At 32.0% G+C, this 15,246-nt stretch overlaps 1 protein-coding gene across 1 annotated transcript; it reads right to left on the minus strand.

Moving 5' to 3' along the window:
• Positions 1–371: 371 nt before the first annotated feature.
• LOC134706044 (uncharacterized protein K02A2.6-like) lies at positions 372–5,476 on the minus strand. Its single transcript, XM_063564753.1, has 2 exons — positions 1,616–5,476; positions 372–455 (listed from the first exon to the last, which is right to left on the minus strand). Exons 1-2 carry the CDS (start codon positions 5,474–5,476, stop codon positions 372–374), a joined length of 3,945 nt encoding a protein of 1,314 aa, XP_063420823.1.
• Positions 5,477–15,246: the final 9,770 nt, after the last annotated feature.

Consider the following 15,246-nt stretch of genomic DNA (forward strand, 5'->3'; position numbering starts at 1 on the left):
GCTTTTCTCATCACTCGGCAGGGTCTGTTGTCTATTGTCTTTTGTTAACTTTTACTAAAAAAAATTCTCTTAAAAAAATGGGCCAAATTTAACCAAAAAAGGCCACTATCATCATAAAGGTATTTAGTTTTAAAAATGTTTCCAATGACCCTGTCTGCCAACAAAGATGGTGAACAGGGCTAAAAATAGAACATAGGGGTAAAATAAAACTTTTGTCTATTATTTTGAAAACCCTTATAAATAGAGAGAATCTGACATGGGCAGACATTTTCAAATAGTTGTTCTCTATCAATTGTCCAAATATGTCACAAGAATTACTGTCAGACGACTACTAATAGGAGTAATGGCAATTATCTTGAAAACTTTTATAACTACTTCTCTTGGGAATGAGTATGCAAGAATTCCATTTCTGATGCTGTTCTTCTTTTTTGAAATTCTGAAAGACTATCAACCAGCTAAAAAAATAAAGTGTTCACATCATACTGTAACATCAGAACTGCCTTTAACATTGATGATAACTAAAAGTCAAATGAGTTATCTTTAAATTAGACTTTATTGTGAAGATCTTCCTACGCATCTTTTTTTTTTCATATATCAACAAAAGTATTGTTAAAATTTCTTGTTTTGTATAGGAACCAGACAGAATGCTTATTTGAAGAATGTTGTTCGACTGCAGTAAGTATATACCGGTAATACTGTTAAGAACCTTAAATGGTTTGTGTTCAGTGTAAACCCGTAACTTTCTTAATATTTTAATATGACGTCCTTATTACGCATTGTTAACAAAGCCGTGTTCTAATGAGTGTAATGTATTGGTTGTTGATGGTCATCAAACTACTGGATTTAACCAAATTAATAAAGCCAATAAAGTATCACATTTATTGTTCACATCAGACAAGCTAACAACATCCGGTTACACAAATATAGCTAATAACCAAAAAGGTTAATATGGTTAAATACCAAAATGAATAGCAAAGTACCAAATGAATATTACATTTCTCCCCTTTTACTAAAAAAAATATCTGTATTTCCTTTTTCTTTAAATTTCCAAATTCTAGCTTTCAAGTAATCTTTCAAAACTTAACCAGCAAAAATTTTACTGAATATAAAGTTTGTCTTTTAAAAAAAAATCAAAATTAACATGATTAACCTGAGTATGAAGTAAATGTATGAAAATACTTTAAAGTTCATAATACTAAATTCTTGACTAGAATTTGATTTAACAAAAAACAATAAAAAATTGTCATCTCAATTAACTGTCTATAAACTCAAGTAGACAATTGTCTCAATTGCTTAAAACAAAATCTTTGTATCTGGATGGTAGTTTCCGGTCACGAGTTGGTCTAGTCGGTTTGGACGGCTCTAGACTTGGGACGGATTTCATCAATTTGTTAGACTGAGCTTTATCATTAATTCCACCATTCTGATTTCCTTTTAACACATTTTGATTATCACTAGATATATTTTGATTTTGAACTTCACTATAGACATTTTGATTTTCACTATAGACATTTTGATTTTCCTTATTGACATTTTGATTTTCACTATTGACATTTTGATTTTCACTACTGACATTTTGATTTTCACTATTGACATTTTGATTTTCACAATTGACATTTTCACTATTGACATTTTGATTTTCACTAGATTTCCTTTCAATGAATCTTTTGATATGTGTGACATTTCTCTTATATGTATCACCATCATCATTTTGAACAACAACACTATTTCCATGCTTTTCCAGCAGTGTGAATGGTTTCGGATTGAAGGTTGTAGACAATTTATTTCCTCTATTTTGTTTCACTAAGACAGAATCTCCTGCTTTCAAATCATTTGTTGTCGCATTCCTTCTTGTGTCCGCATATAGTTTTCCTTTCTCCTTCCTTTGACTATCTCGGTCACGCACTTCAGTGTCGTCATGTGAACGGATCTGAATATCAGGTAGTTTTGTGCGAAGTGTTCTATTAAATAACAATTCAGCTGGGCTTACCCCTGTAGTACAATGCGGTGTTGACCTGTACATCTTCAAATATGTTTGTATTTCAGTACTCAAGTTCTTTTTTTCAGCATTTGCAATACGCATGCGCTTTAGCAATGAACGGTTCTGACGCTCTATTTCCCCATTGGCGGCTGGCCATAAGGGTGTAATTCTTCTATGCACTATACCATTTTGATCCAAGTATGTTTTAAAAGTGTCACTAATAAATTGAGGTCCATTGTCAGTTGCGATTGAAATAGGTAAACCATGTATAGTAAACATTTTGTCCAGAGCATCAATTACACGGTCTGCGCTTGTACTTTTACTCATAATTGTCACTTCCAACCATCTTGAATAGTAGTCAACAACGGTAAATAGATATTCTCCAGACGGTAACGGTCCTAAAAAATCTGCTGATATCTGTTCCCACGGTTTAGACGGAAGTGACGTTCGTATCATCGGTTCTGGTTTCTCTGGGTTTGCGACAAGCTGGCACCCATAACAAGACTTACAATACTCTTCAATACTCTTGTCCATGTTTGGCCACCAAACTTTTGATCTTAATCTTTGTTTCATTAAAACAATTCCAGGATGTCCCTCGTGTCCTAACTCCAGTATCTGATTCCTCAATTCAGTCGGTATAATAAGTCTTGTTCCACGAAGAACAATATGACCTATAGAACTAAGTTCCTGTTTCACTGTTAAATACTGTTTGTTTAGCAAATCTTGCCATCTTCCATTTAACAAACAATTTCTAATATTTTGTAATTCTTTGTCATTAAGTGACATTTTATCCACATCTTCAATCTTTACAGCGTTTGGTGTAGATTCAGATGCAACAAAACGTATATACTCCTCAGCTTGATTTATTTCTCCTTGTTTTGATTCAGTTTTCAGTACCGCTAATAACCGTGATAGAGAATCTGCAATATTCTGTGATCCTGGAATATATTTCACAACATATTTAAAAGGTTGCATTCTAAGCATCCACCTTTCAACTCGAGCACATGGTTTAGACTTAGGCGAGAATATAAATTCCAACGGACGATGATCTGTTAGCAACTCAAAATCATGGCCCAGTAAATACATGTGGAACCTCTCACAGGCCCATACTAACCCCAACGCCTCTTTTTCTGTTTGTGAATACTTCCTTTCGATAGTTGTGAGACTTCTGCTTGCATAGCATATGACTTTGTACTCATCATTCTGTTTCTGTACTAGAACAGCACCTAAGCCTACAGGGCTGGCATCTGCAATTACTTGAGTTTTCGCTTTCAAGCTGAAATAGCTTAAATTAGACGCATCCACCAGACCTTTTTTCAATTTTTCGAAAGAATCATTTTGTTCTGGTCCCCATTGAAATTTTGTCTCTTTGTGGAGCAAGCGGTGCAGTGGTTCTGCTACAGTTGCTAGATTTGGTATGAAACGACCAACAAAATTAACTAACCCTAGAAAACTCCTGATCTCAGAAACTGATTCTGGCCTTCTAGCATTTACAATTGCTTCAACTTTAGACTGAGACACACCAATCCCATGTTCTGATAACATGTGACCCATAAACTCAATGTTTGCCATGTTGAATTTACACTTGTCAATATTAAGTGTCAGTCCTCTTTCCTCTAATCTTTGAAGAACAGCATCGAGTCTCTCATTATGCTCATTAGAAGTCGAGCCATACACAACAACATCATCAAAAATGTTTCTTACTCCTTCAAGTCCTTGAAATACCTGACTCATTACTTTGTTATACATCTCTGGGGCGCAGTTTATTCCAAACATGAGCCTTTTATATCGGAATATTCCTTTATGTGTCATGAAGCAAGTTATCTGTCTGGACTCTGGTGTCAGTTCAATTTGATGGTACGCAAGTTTAATATCTAACTTTGAGAAGACTTTACTTTGATTCAAATCTTGAATTACCTCATCTACAGTTGGAATTGGATATCTTTCACGCATGACTGCTAAATTTGCACGCCTCATGTCAACACATATGCGTATATCACCATTCTTCTTTGGTACAACCACAATTGGTGATGTCCACTGACTTGGCCCATTAACGGCTTCAATAATGTCCTGTTCTACAAGTTCATTCAGTTTTTCTTCTAACTTTCCTCGCAAATGATACGGTATACGACGTAATGGCTGAATTACAGGTTGAATGCTTTTGTCTATAGGAATTTTCAATTGAAAGTCTACTAATTTCCCCACACCTGAAAATACCTTTGGAAATTTACTTGTATAGTTAGTTTTCACCACATTATCAGTCACTGTGTTAACATTTGTCTCTATTTTCAATACACCAAGTTCTATTGACGTCTTATGTCCAAGTAATGCCTGGCCGTCTTCCTCAATCACGAAAAAATCAGCTGAAACACAGTGGTCGTTCACACAAACATTTGTATTAAAACTGCCTGCTATAGTAAGTGGCTTATTACTACCATAAGCGTACAAATTCTTAGACGATGTCTTAGACTCGCACTTAATCTTATTCTTCTTTAAGTGTTCCCAAAGTGTCCTATCTATAATGTTTACAGTTGCACCAGAATCAATCACCACAGGAACATCTATACCTCCAACATTAACTGTAAATTTGCTGACTTTGCCTTGATTCCCATGTACTGTAAATGCATAATCATCATCTTCGTTATCGTAATCTGGTTCACTGCATGTATCATCTGCAGACTCAACATGTCGCACATTTGTTTTTCTTGAAAAGTGATTCTTTGAAATTTTTTTCTTCGACTTGCAACATTTTTCAAAATGTCCTTCATTTTGGCATAATCTGCATTTCTTCCCTTTTGCTGGGCATTTTGGGTCTGTTTTGTAATGTCCAGAAAACCCACATGCGTAGCATGATATTTGTTTAAACTCTGATTTATTTTGATTTTGTTTCTTACTTGCATAAGTTGAAACTTTGTTGACAGATTCAATTGGTTGTTCTATCGAAGTTGCTTGTTTCTCTGCAGCTTCCATTGCCTGTGCAGTTTCACGCAATTGCTGTAAGGTAACATTGTGCCTTTCTAACAATTTTCTTCTCAATCTCTTTGAACTACATTTGTCTATTACTTGGTCGCAAATAGCTTCGTCTACATTACCAAAATTGCAATAAATTACCTTTTGTCGTAACCTGGTTATATATTGTTCAATTGTTTCTTGGGGTTTTTGTTCCATTGCCCGGAATTGGTTTCTTTGAAAAGAGTTATTTACTTGCGGTGTAAAGTGATTGTTCAAAATTTCTACAGTAACTTCGTACACTGTTTCATGTTCACCCGGGTCTCGTTCCACCAGGGTATAATACACATCTTGTACTTCCATTCCAGCACTGTGTAACAATAATGCTTTTTTCTGTTGTGCCTCTACAACTCCTTTACCTGTTGCATACAAATTAAAAGATCGAAGCCAGCGTGTCCATCTTTGTCCCAACGAATTAATGTCATTGCCAACGTCAAAAAATGGAATTAAACCAACATCAGACAATATTGGACGTGCTTCTGCCATCTTTTGTTATCCTCGATTATCCTCGTCGCCAAATTGTAATGTATTGGTTGTTGATGGTCATCAAACTACTGGATTTAACCAAATTAATAAAGCCAATAAAGTATCACATTTATTGTTCACATCAGACAAGCTAACAACATCCGGTTACACAAATATAGCTAATAACCAAAAAGGTTAATATGGTTAAATACCAAAATGAATAGCAAAGTACCAAATGAATATTACATTGAGCACAAAAAATATGTTTGACACAAACGCACCGACTTACTGTTTATTGTCGACCCTTCGACTTTAGTCGAAAAAGCGAGACTAAGCAATCCTACTTTCCGTCGGCGGAGTCGTCGGCGGCGTCGTCGGCAACGTCCACAAATATTCACTCTGTGGTTAAAGTTTTTGAAATTTTAATAACTTTCTTAAACTGTACTGGATTTCTACCAAACTTGGACAGAAGCTTGTTTATGAATATAAGATAGTATCCAGAAGTAAATTTTGTGAAAATAAAATTCCATTTTTTCCGTATTTTACTTATAAATGGACTTAGTTTTTTCTGCGGGGAAACATTACATTCAGTCTGTGGTTTAAGTTTTTAAAATTTTAATAACTTTCTCAAACTATCCTGGGTTTGTACCAAACTTAGGCAGAAGCTTATTTATGATCATAAGATAGTATCCAGAAGTAAATTTTGTAAAAAAATAAATCCATTTTTTCCGTATTTTATTTTTAAATGGACTTAGTTTTTCTGCAGGGAAACATTACATTCACTCTGTGGTTAAATTTTTTAAAATTTTAATAACTTTCTTTAACTATCCTGGGTTTGTACCAAACTTGGACAGAAGCCTATTGATGATCATAAGATAGTATCCAGAAGTAAATTTTGTAAAAAAATTAATCCATTTTTTCCGTATTTTACTTTTAAATGGACTTAGTTTTTCTTCCAGTTAACATTACATACAGTCTGCAGTTAAAGTTTCCAAAACATTTATTAGATTCATTAACTATCCTAGATTTTTACCAAACATGGACAGAAGCTTCTCATTACAATCAAAAGATAGTATCAAGAGAAATATTTTTATTGATTTTTTTCCTCAAATTTTGTTGAGCCTGTGATTTACAGCAAAAGTAGGCGAGACCCTGGGTTCCGCAGAACCCTTACAAATTTTATTAATGTTATTTCCATCGTTATCCTTTTAAATATTTACGTTTAAACAGCTAACATAAACTTTTATAATTATATATTTTTATCAAACAACATATATTTTCCCTGCTAGTAGTTTTTAAACTTATCAAATATGAAATGTAATATACAGACTCCTAGGGGAGGACACGGGAATAGCCAAACATTCTTACGGTATTTTCGTACGCTTCGACCTATAAATATATTGTATTTGTCATATTAGAATCGAAATAATTCGTTCATGTCATGCTCTATGTTCATTTTAACATGGGTAGGCATTATATTTGACAACATTTTACACCTCACTAACGGCGTAACGCTCAGTATGAAATATCGACAAATATAATGCCTACCCATGTTAAAATGAGCATAGAACATGACATGAACGAATTATTTCTTAAGTTTAATTTGACATGTCTTGTCCTTCTATATGGAAAAGAATGAAAACTTTAAATTTGACGAGTCTTGTCCTTCAATATGGAAAAGAATGAAAACTTTAAATTTGACGAGTCTTGTCCTTCTATATGGAAAAGAATGAAAACTTTAAATTTGACGAGTCTTGTCCTTCTATATGGAAAAGAATGAAAATTTAAATTTGACGAGTCTTGTCCTTCTATATGGAGAAGAATGAAAACTTTATCGGGTTCATCACATGCTGAAATGTTTAACATGCCTTATAAAATTAAAAGATATGTGACTATCATTGCAGCTATACCATTTTTGACTTAGAAAGTGATGGTAGCTACCTTTTAGACATGAATGTTAGTGTATGTTTGGAATCAGAGAAGCCATGTTTGTTTGATCAGCTGATCTTCTGGAACACCAAACTAACAAAGAAACCATGTAAATGGCATACTGGTTTCAAAGACCCAGGTAAGCATTCTTTTTTAGTTACATGTATAAATATACTGTGGATTCATTTATTTTCGTGGGTATCAATTTTCATGGATTGACGAAAACCAGCATTTTCGTGGATATTTGATTTCGTGGTTTGGCCAATATCTGCATACAAAGCCTATAGAAAATATGTAATTCGTTGAACACTTAAATTTGTGGTTCATCTGTACTCACGAAAATCACGAAAATTGGTATTCAATGAATAATAATAAATTCACAATACCATTATTTTCATGTTGACTATTACCAGTATGTTTCCTTGACTTCAGCTTGGGGATGGAATTTTGTTTATTTCTACTAGTTTAGTTGTTCATTTACATGGTTTCTCTACTCAAACTTCGTACAATTTTATTTCAAGATCTTATAAGCTTTTTATGTCACTCCTGCTAATTGCTCAGTATTGCAAGACATGTATGTCATGTAAAAACAAGTTCGTTTTTTTTCTTCAGATTTCTCCTTAACATCATGGAAGACCTCTGTTGGAATTGATCCATCACATTCACTCAGTACTGTGGAAATTAAAAAGCTACAAGAAGCACTAGGAATTTCACAATTTCTTATGGATAATGCTTGTGAAAGATACAGCTCTCCTTATATTCCACCAATCAGTGGATGGAGAACAGGTATTATCATTATTTTTAAAAATCTTCTTTGATCTTTTTGTGTGATAATTTTCCCTCTCAACTCTTAACTAAGAATGATTTTTCTACCTCGGGTAGAATGAGAATATGATGAAATAATAAGCCAATGTCATTGACCTAGCCTAGGAAAATAGCTATAAACAGATTATCTATGGTCTCTCTCAACTTAAAGAAGTTTTCTTGGCTGCATTTCATCTCGGGGGTTGCACCCTTCAATAGGATTTTAGCAGAGAAATTCCCTCTCGTTCAAAACCATATATAATCTGTAACTCTACATATTATTTACAACACAGCAGTTTTTAAAGGAGGAAAAATTGATGGCAGCAGAGGGTACTGAATTCTTTATAAAATTTGATCTGATTTATGACTGGAAGTGGTGACAAGGTTGTATGAAATCCCCATAGCAATAGTATATTAAAGTTGGAATTGAATGTCTTTTAACTCCTATCTTGATGTTGAGTTAAGGTTTTGCACATCTTTGAATTTTAGGTTCTTCATCAGAATGTCATTTCATAGACTAAATATTCCATTATTAGTTTAATGAGATACAATAGTGCAGCTGCTATATTCCATCATTTTTTTTCACAACCCATGCTTTTGTTTAGAATGTTTACAAGAAATACAGAATTTGCCAGCACTCCATGACAACATGAACTGCTATATTGACAAGACTTGTACAGCATTCCAATGTTGTGTTGATGTGACAGAATTAGGAAAAGCTTTAGAGATCGGAATCAACATTGATCCGTGTGATTTTAGACTTACTGTCAGGATTGAAAAATTAAGCTTTGATATTACATTATTTGATTATTTATGGGGTAAGTAGGAATAGATGTATAGTGTATGCTGTGTATAGTGTTATTTGCACAAAAAAAAACATTTTGTGCCAGTATCAAGTTAAACTATCTGGACCATGTGTTGTTTGTTTTGTCTCTATTTGACAGTTGTTCATTATTTTTATATATATATTTTAACAACTGTTTAATTTTGCTTAAATAGTTGCATATTTAATATTACACTGATATCTATTTATTCTCAGTGATGAATCACTATCAAATAGTATATAGACTTAAAAAATAATGAGAAAGTAATAGTATATGATTGCCAATAAGAAAACTACTATCAAGAACAAAGATGTTAACAAGTACAGGTCACAGCAAAACCATAACCTAAAGTAAGCTGCAAAAGTCAAAAGAAAACAAAATGTGGTACCATTTTTAAAATGAAATAACCAACAGCCCAAATTTACAGGATTAAACTAATGATATTAAACAAACAAAAGGTTATGGCTGATGCAACCATAGACAACCACTGGACTAATAATAAAAATAAGGATGTGTGATAGGTTGCTGAAGAGAAAACAATTTACATGAATTCAAATGATATAAAATTATAGGTTATGTTCATTGAGATTGTAAATAGATTTCAGAAATCAGTAATTGCTTATACAGTTAAAATGATTAATAGTATACTATTGTAGTATTAAAACGTTGGCCTTCTTCAGTTTCTTTATTTTTGTCATTTACATCTTAATGATTGAAAAAGAAAAAATGTCTGCCATGTAGTTCAGAATAAGAATAAAGAAACTTAAGAAGCCCAATGGCCAAAACGTCTTGAAAATAGGTTTAATTCTACAATAATGTAAAGTATGTTCCCTATTGGAATTTTTTAAACAAGGTAATAGTATACTGTTAAAATTTTTGCAGGAAAACAGGAATTGTTAGATTTGTATGGTGTAATTCAGATGTCGTGAGTATCTTAAATATTGAAAACTGATTTGTTTTTGTTAAAAAATTATGCTTAGAATTTATTTTGAGATGTTACCCTGGGTTTTCTTTATTTTCATAATTTTTATCGGAAACAAAATGTATTGTAATATAACTCACAAATTAATGATGTTTTTAAATATTTTTAATTCTTAGTTAACAAAATGAAGAAAAAGGCTTGCCACTTTGATAAGCAGCTCATTTTCAATACTTATGACCTATCTAAGAAAGTAGAGGGGTATTATTTATTCTGGTAAATGTTTAAAATTGAGAATGGAAATGGGGAATGTGTCAAAGAGACAACAACCCGACCATATAAAAAACAATGTATTTCTGTCCATCATTTTTTCTGTCTGTTAATCTGTCCCTTATCAGGTTAGAGTTTTCTGTTATAAATATAGTTTACCATGAAGTTTGGGTCATATCAACTTGAAATTTAATATCTATATTTAATGTGAGATGATAATTTTGACCTGAATTTCATGGTTTACTGAAAATGATTTATGATGGTGCTAACAAGACATTTTGTCCTGAGGTCACATATCCTTGTCATTGATTTTGTCTGAATATCAGAGATTGCTCATTTGAAATTTAATCCTTTATTTTCATTTCAGTTTCACCATTGACAATTTGTATGAAGAAAGACTATATTTGATCAATCTAAATGTGTCAGTTACATTTGATGCTAAAACACAACCAAAATATGATATTGTAATGAAGAATACTCTACTTCCAAAAACAGTCTGTGATTGGACATCAGATTTTTATACTCAGAGTATGTGTTATTGGAATAAACTGTTGGTAGTAATACAAAAAATATTATTTAACATATATGTTATTTAAAATACCTGTCTCATTAATGTATACCCCACATCTCATTCAATACCTATGTCTATTTGCGAATGTTTCCTTGTGAATTTGTGAGAAAACAAATCAATCTAAGCATGTCTGATTACATTTTATTTTTTTGTTTAATGTCCTAAATATACCTTTTATATGTTATGCTAAGGTGTAGAGTCATCATTCAATCAATCAATTAAATTTTATTTCAGATTTTTCACTAAAGTACTGGCTACAAGACAAAGGCTATCAAATTGGGCAATCACTGCCAAGCAATATCTTATATCAGTTGTATGAGGAAACAAATATAGGCCATTACTTTCTGGATAATAAGTGTTCAAAATCTCACTATCCTTATGAAAGTAGTTGGACAAAAGGTTTGTGTTTCTCAAAATAATGTGGGTTTTTTTTATATATAATTTGTTTGCTTCTATATTATTCAACTTCTGTTTTCATGCTCCTTGGCATTAAGTGTTACCCTTGACCTTCAGTCATGCTGTCTTAAGTCTGTTCCATTTTCCTTTCTGCACTCAAACTTAACGTGGTACCCAACAACTTCACTAAAATAATTTTGACTTTAATTTTCAAAAAATTTTGAGAAAGTATTTACTTTGACATAAATATGAAAATTTCAAAAAATTTGAACCAACCATTATATCAGAAATATTACACTGGTTATATAGCAGTTTGATAAACACTAATTTTGATCATGGAGAAGCTTAATACTCCTTTAACAACACAGCAAAATTAAAGTGTTTAACTGATTTTACAGAGTTATTTCCCTGTAGTTTTAGGTACCACTTTAAGTACTTCTCCAAACTTTATGAAATTCATACACAATGCCAAGAGTCAAAAATGACAAACAGTAGTGAGTCACTTACGATTTTAAAGTTATGCCCCTTTATAACTTTATTACTTTGAAATTGCTACTATTTTTTCATTTTAACACTTGCTATAGTTTCCCTCATGCAAATTTAGTGAAACTCATTCTCATGCTAAGAACCAAAATTCATAGACAGAGTTAAAATATAGGTAGTGAGTCACTTAACGTTCTAGAGGTATGCCTCTGAATAACTTTTTATAAGACAGCAAACCAGCTGCAGCAAACATTTTTTTGTGTCATATAATGTTACGATCTTGTCCTCTGTGTCATCTGAAGTCACATTTAGATTCGGGACAATGACTTGACGGTTCAATACCACAAAAGAAAGGTTGGGAGGGATTTTTGGGGTTATGGTACCAACTGTTTAGGAATTAGGGGCCATTAAATAAGTATTTTTGTTAATTCCAGACAATAACTTATGTTTTAGTGTATGGATCTTTTTAAAATTGTTCCACAAGGTTCCATGTAATAAAAATTCAACATTTTCTCTCTTGTTAACTTACCTTTGTAGAGAATTATTTTGCTTAGCATTTAATTTTTGTTCCCATTATAGATTGTGCTATGAACATGACTTTGTCAATGTTACCATCAGACGTTGCCTGCTTCATCACAGATACATGTACAGGGATTCAGTGTTGTGTTATGAACAACTTGTTGCAACAAACTTTTGAAGTCTCATTTCTGTTGGACAGCTGTTCAAACAGAATTAGTATCAGTATAGAGAAAATACAGTACAATAATACTTTACTGGATTTCAAATGGGGTAAGATATAAATATTACATATTGAAAAATATTTATTCCATAAAGGACACATCAAACTTTTCCTTTCATTTGAGACAAGGTAATATAGTATACCGCATGGTTTTTGATTCAGCAATGCTGTATCTATGCGAGCACTCTAGATTTTCAGATGGTGCACAATTCTAAGTTAAAGATATATCAGGAAACTAATTATGATTTTATGACTTGCAGAAACTTTATACATCATTTTTTAATCACCAACTGCCAACTTTTGACATGTCTGACCTTAGATTAAGAAATGATTGGCCGAACAACCCTTTTATTTTGGATGTACACTTGCATAAAGTCCCTTTGTAAATATTAATTTGTAATAATTTACTATTTGTGAATTAATGTGAAAAAGTAATATACATCAAACTAATCATTTAAATTTGAATTTTGAAAGTATTTTATTAGTAAACTATCTTATGCTTGTGTAAGTTATTGAATGATGTTGAATAAAACATGTTTATCTGGTGAGCAACACAGACTCCTTGTAGCCTCTAGTTTAGTCATCCAATGTGAGGCACTGTTTACTAATCACTTATATTTCTCTAGGCACTTACCATTCCTTCAGCTTACAGGGAATTGTAAGAGTTGAGTAAGTTTTTCTTTTTTATTAGTCATTTTAAACTCAAAACATCAAAAATTATCACATGGTAAAGAAAATAAAATTTAATTTCAAAATATGTGTATTGTTTTTATGTGATGCAAGTTTATGATTTAAATTTTTTTGAACTTATGAAAACAGTTGATTAATTGGAATCAAAATTTTTATGAAAATTGAAATTGGATTTATCTGATGACTCAATTTTAAATTCAGATGAACAAATAAAGCTGGCCTTTTGATTGCAGATGGGGAATATATATATAAATATATATATGAGCACAATGAAGACAGCTTATGCTTTAGCTATTCATTGTCTTTTTCAATTAAGACAAAAACAAATTGCACAAACTAATTTTTGACAAGGAAAGCTTCAAAACTGTTTGTAACAACTGGCTTGGTAGAAAAATGCATGTGATTATTTTGAATGTATGCATTTTGCAAGCGGTTTGTCAAAACTATTCAAAATGTAAATAAAAAGTCAAGAAAGATCTTCAATTTCTAAATGGTTATTATTTCTTCAGACTTTCATGAAAACAGAATATAACAATTAATCTCAATACAACAGTTAAATAATCAAATAATCTGGGTCAAGTACGCTTAATTAAGGAATGACTGTAATATTTTTTCTGTCAATGAAGAAATAACATAAAAAAAATTGGTGCACAATGAATAACGCGTGTAGCGGGTTATTTAACAGTGTGCACCACATTTTTTATGTTATTTCGAATAGACAGAAAAATATTACAGTAATTTCTTATAATTTAATTCTAAATTCCATTTTAAACCGTAGAAAACCATGAAAAAACGTTGATGACATCACGGTCACGTGACTGAATTATGTCTATAGGCTCATAACATAATAACGTCAGCCAATTAGGAGACGCGTTACATCCAAAATTAAATTATATAGTAATAGATATCAATAGATTGCCAAATATAAATGTGGAAACCCCCTAGTTTTAAATAACATAAACTCCACCTCCAGAAAATATCAAGTCACAGATTTCACCGTTTTATGTCAAAATAATTACTGGAAATCTGTAAATGAAATATAAATATGTACCTAAACAAGCTTCCAATAATTAAATACTCGATCTAAATGGATCCCCGAATTTAGAATAAAGCTTTCCAATAACTATCTGATCAGCAGGACATTAAGTTTAAGCTTCCCAAGTTTGTTTTCCAAAATCCCGGCTGAGGTCAAAACACACCCTTTTTCCTGTAAAACCAAATAACCCAATTTATCTCAACAGGAACTTAATACACAGACTAACGTATGTCAATTCATACAATTTATCATACAATATTTACAATATTCAAACAACAATGCATGAACACACATTTAACTTGTTTATTCATTGAATATTTACTATCCAAGAAAGGATAACTCATACATAAAAGTTTGTAATGAACTTTGGCGAATTTATTAAAAGCAAGCCTTTCCAAATAACTAAATATCCTCAGTTTTAAGCAATTATAGAAACTAATAAAGTCCAACGTGATCTCATCAATATCATAGTTATGAATTGCCAAAACTACGTTCACCACTGAATTTTATAGTAAAAACATTGGGGTTTATCTAAATACTGGACAAAGATCACGTACCGAAATACGATCACAACATGGTTATAGATAAACTACATAGTAGTACTGCAAATGTCAGGATGTTTTCATGTTTGGGTAGAACAGATCAGAAATATTGAATTTTCTTTCATGATACCAAATGGGGATCAAGATAAGTTTACCCTTCTCCCCCTCAGATAACCCCTGTTTTTGTTGGATTCATGACACTCAGTCTTTATTTTTGTATACATTTGTATTGTGTTTTGTGTGTCTTTTTACTGTAAATTCAGAAATTATTGTTTTAAATTAGTGAGTTTTTTATTAACTTCAGTAATGCCACTAGATAATTAGTCTCACAATAATAAGAACTTGCTATACCAAGAGATTTTTCTGAAATCACAATAATTCATTGCACATTTTTGTCTAATCTGTAAAAAAAAGCAATAATAAATGCATGCAATAATTTCTGAATTTACAGTATTTCATATTTTTGCCATGGAGTTGTCCTTTTGTCATTGACTTGTAAGTTTGAATATCCTTTTGGTATCTACCTCCTTTTCTTTTTCAGATACAGCATAGAAGACTTGTATACTGAGAGATACTACTTAGTAAACA

Source organism: Mytilus trossulus, chromosome 2, assembly GCF_036588685.1.
Source record: "Mytilus trossulus isolate FHL-02 chromosome 2, PNRI_Mtr1.1.1.hap1, whole genome shotgun sequence".
Taxonomy (NCBI): Eukaryota; Metazoa; Mollusca; class Bivalvia; order Mytilida; family Mytilidae; genus Mytilus; species Mytilus trossulus.

Bases quoted from the DNA above. Each gene is read 5' to 3' on its own strand.
- LOC134706044 (XM_063564753.1), bottom strand. From the start codon at position 5,476: ATGGCAGAAGCACGTCCAATATTGTCTGATGTTGGTTTAATTCCATTT. The intron at 456-1,615 runs GTCAATTGTGAA...TTATTTTTTTAG, and splicing joins AAAATGTCAATAGTGAAAAT to CTGGTTGATAGTCTTTCAGA.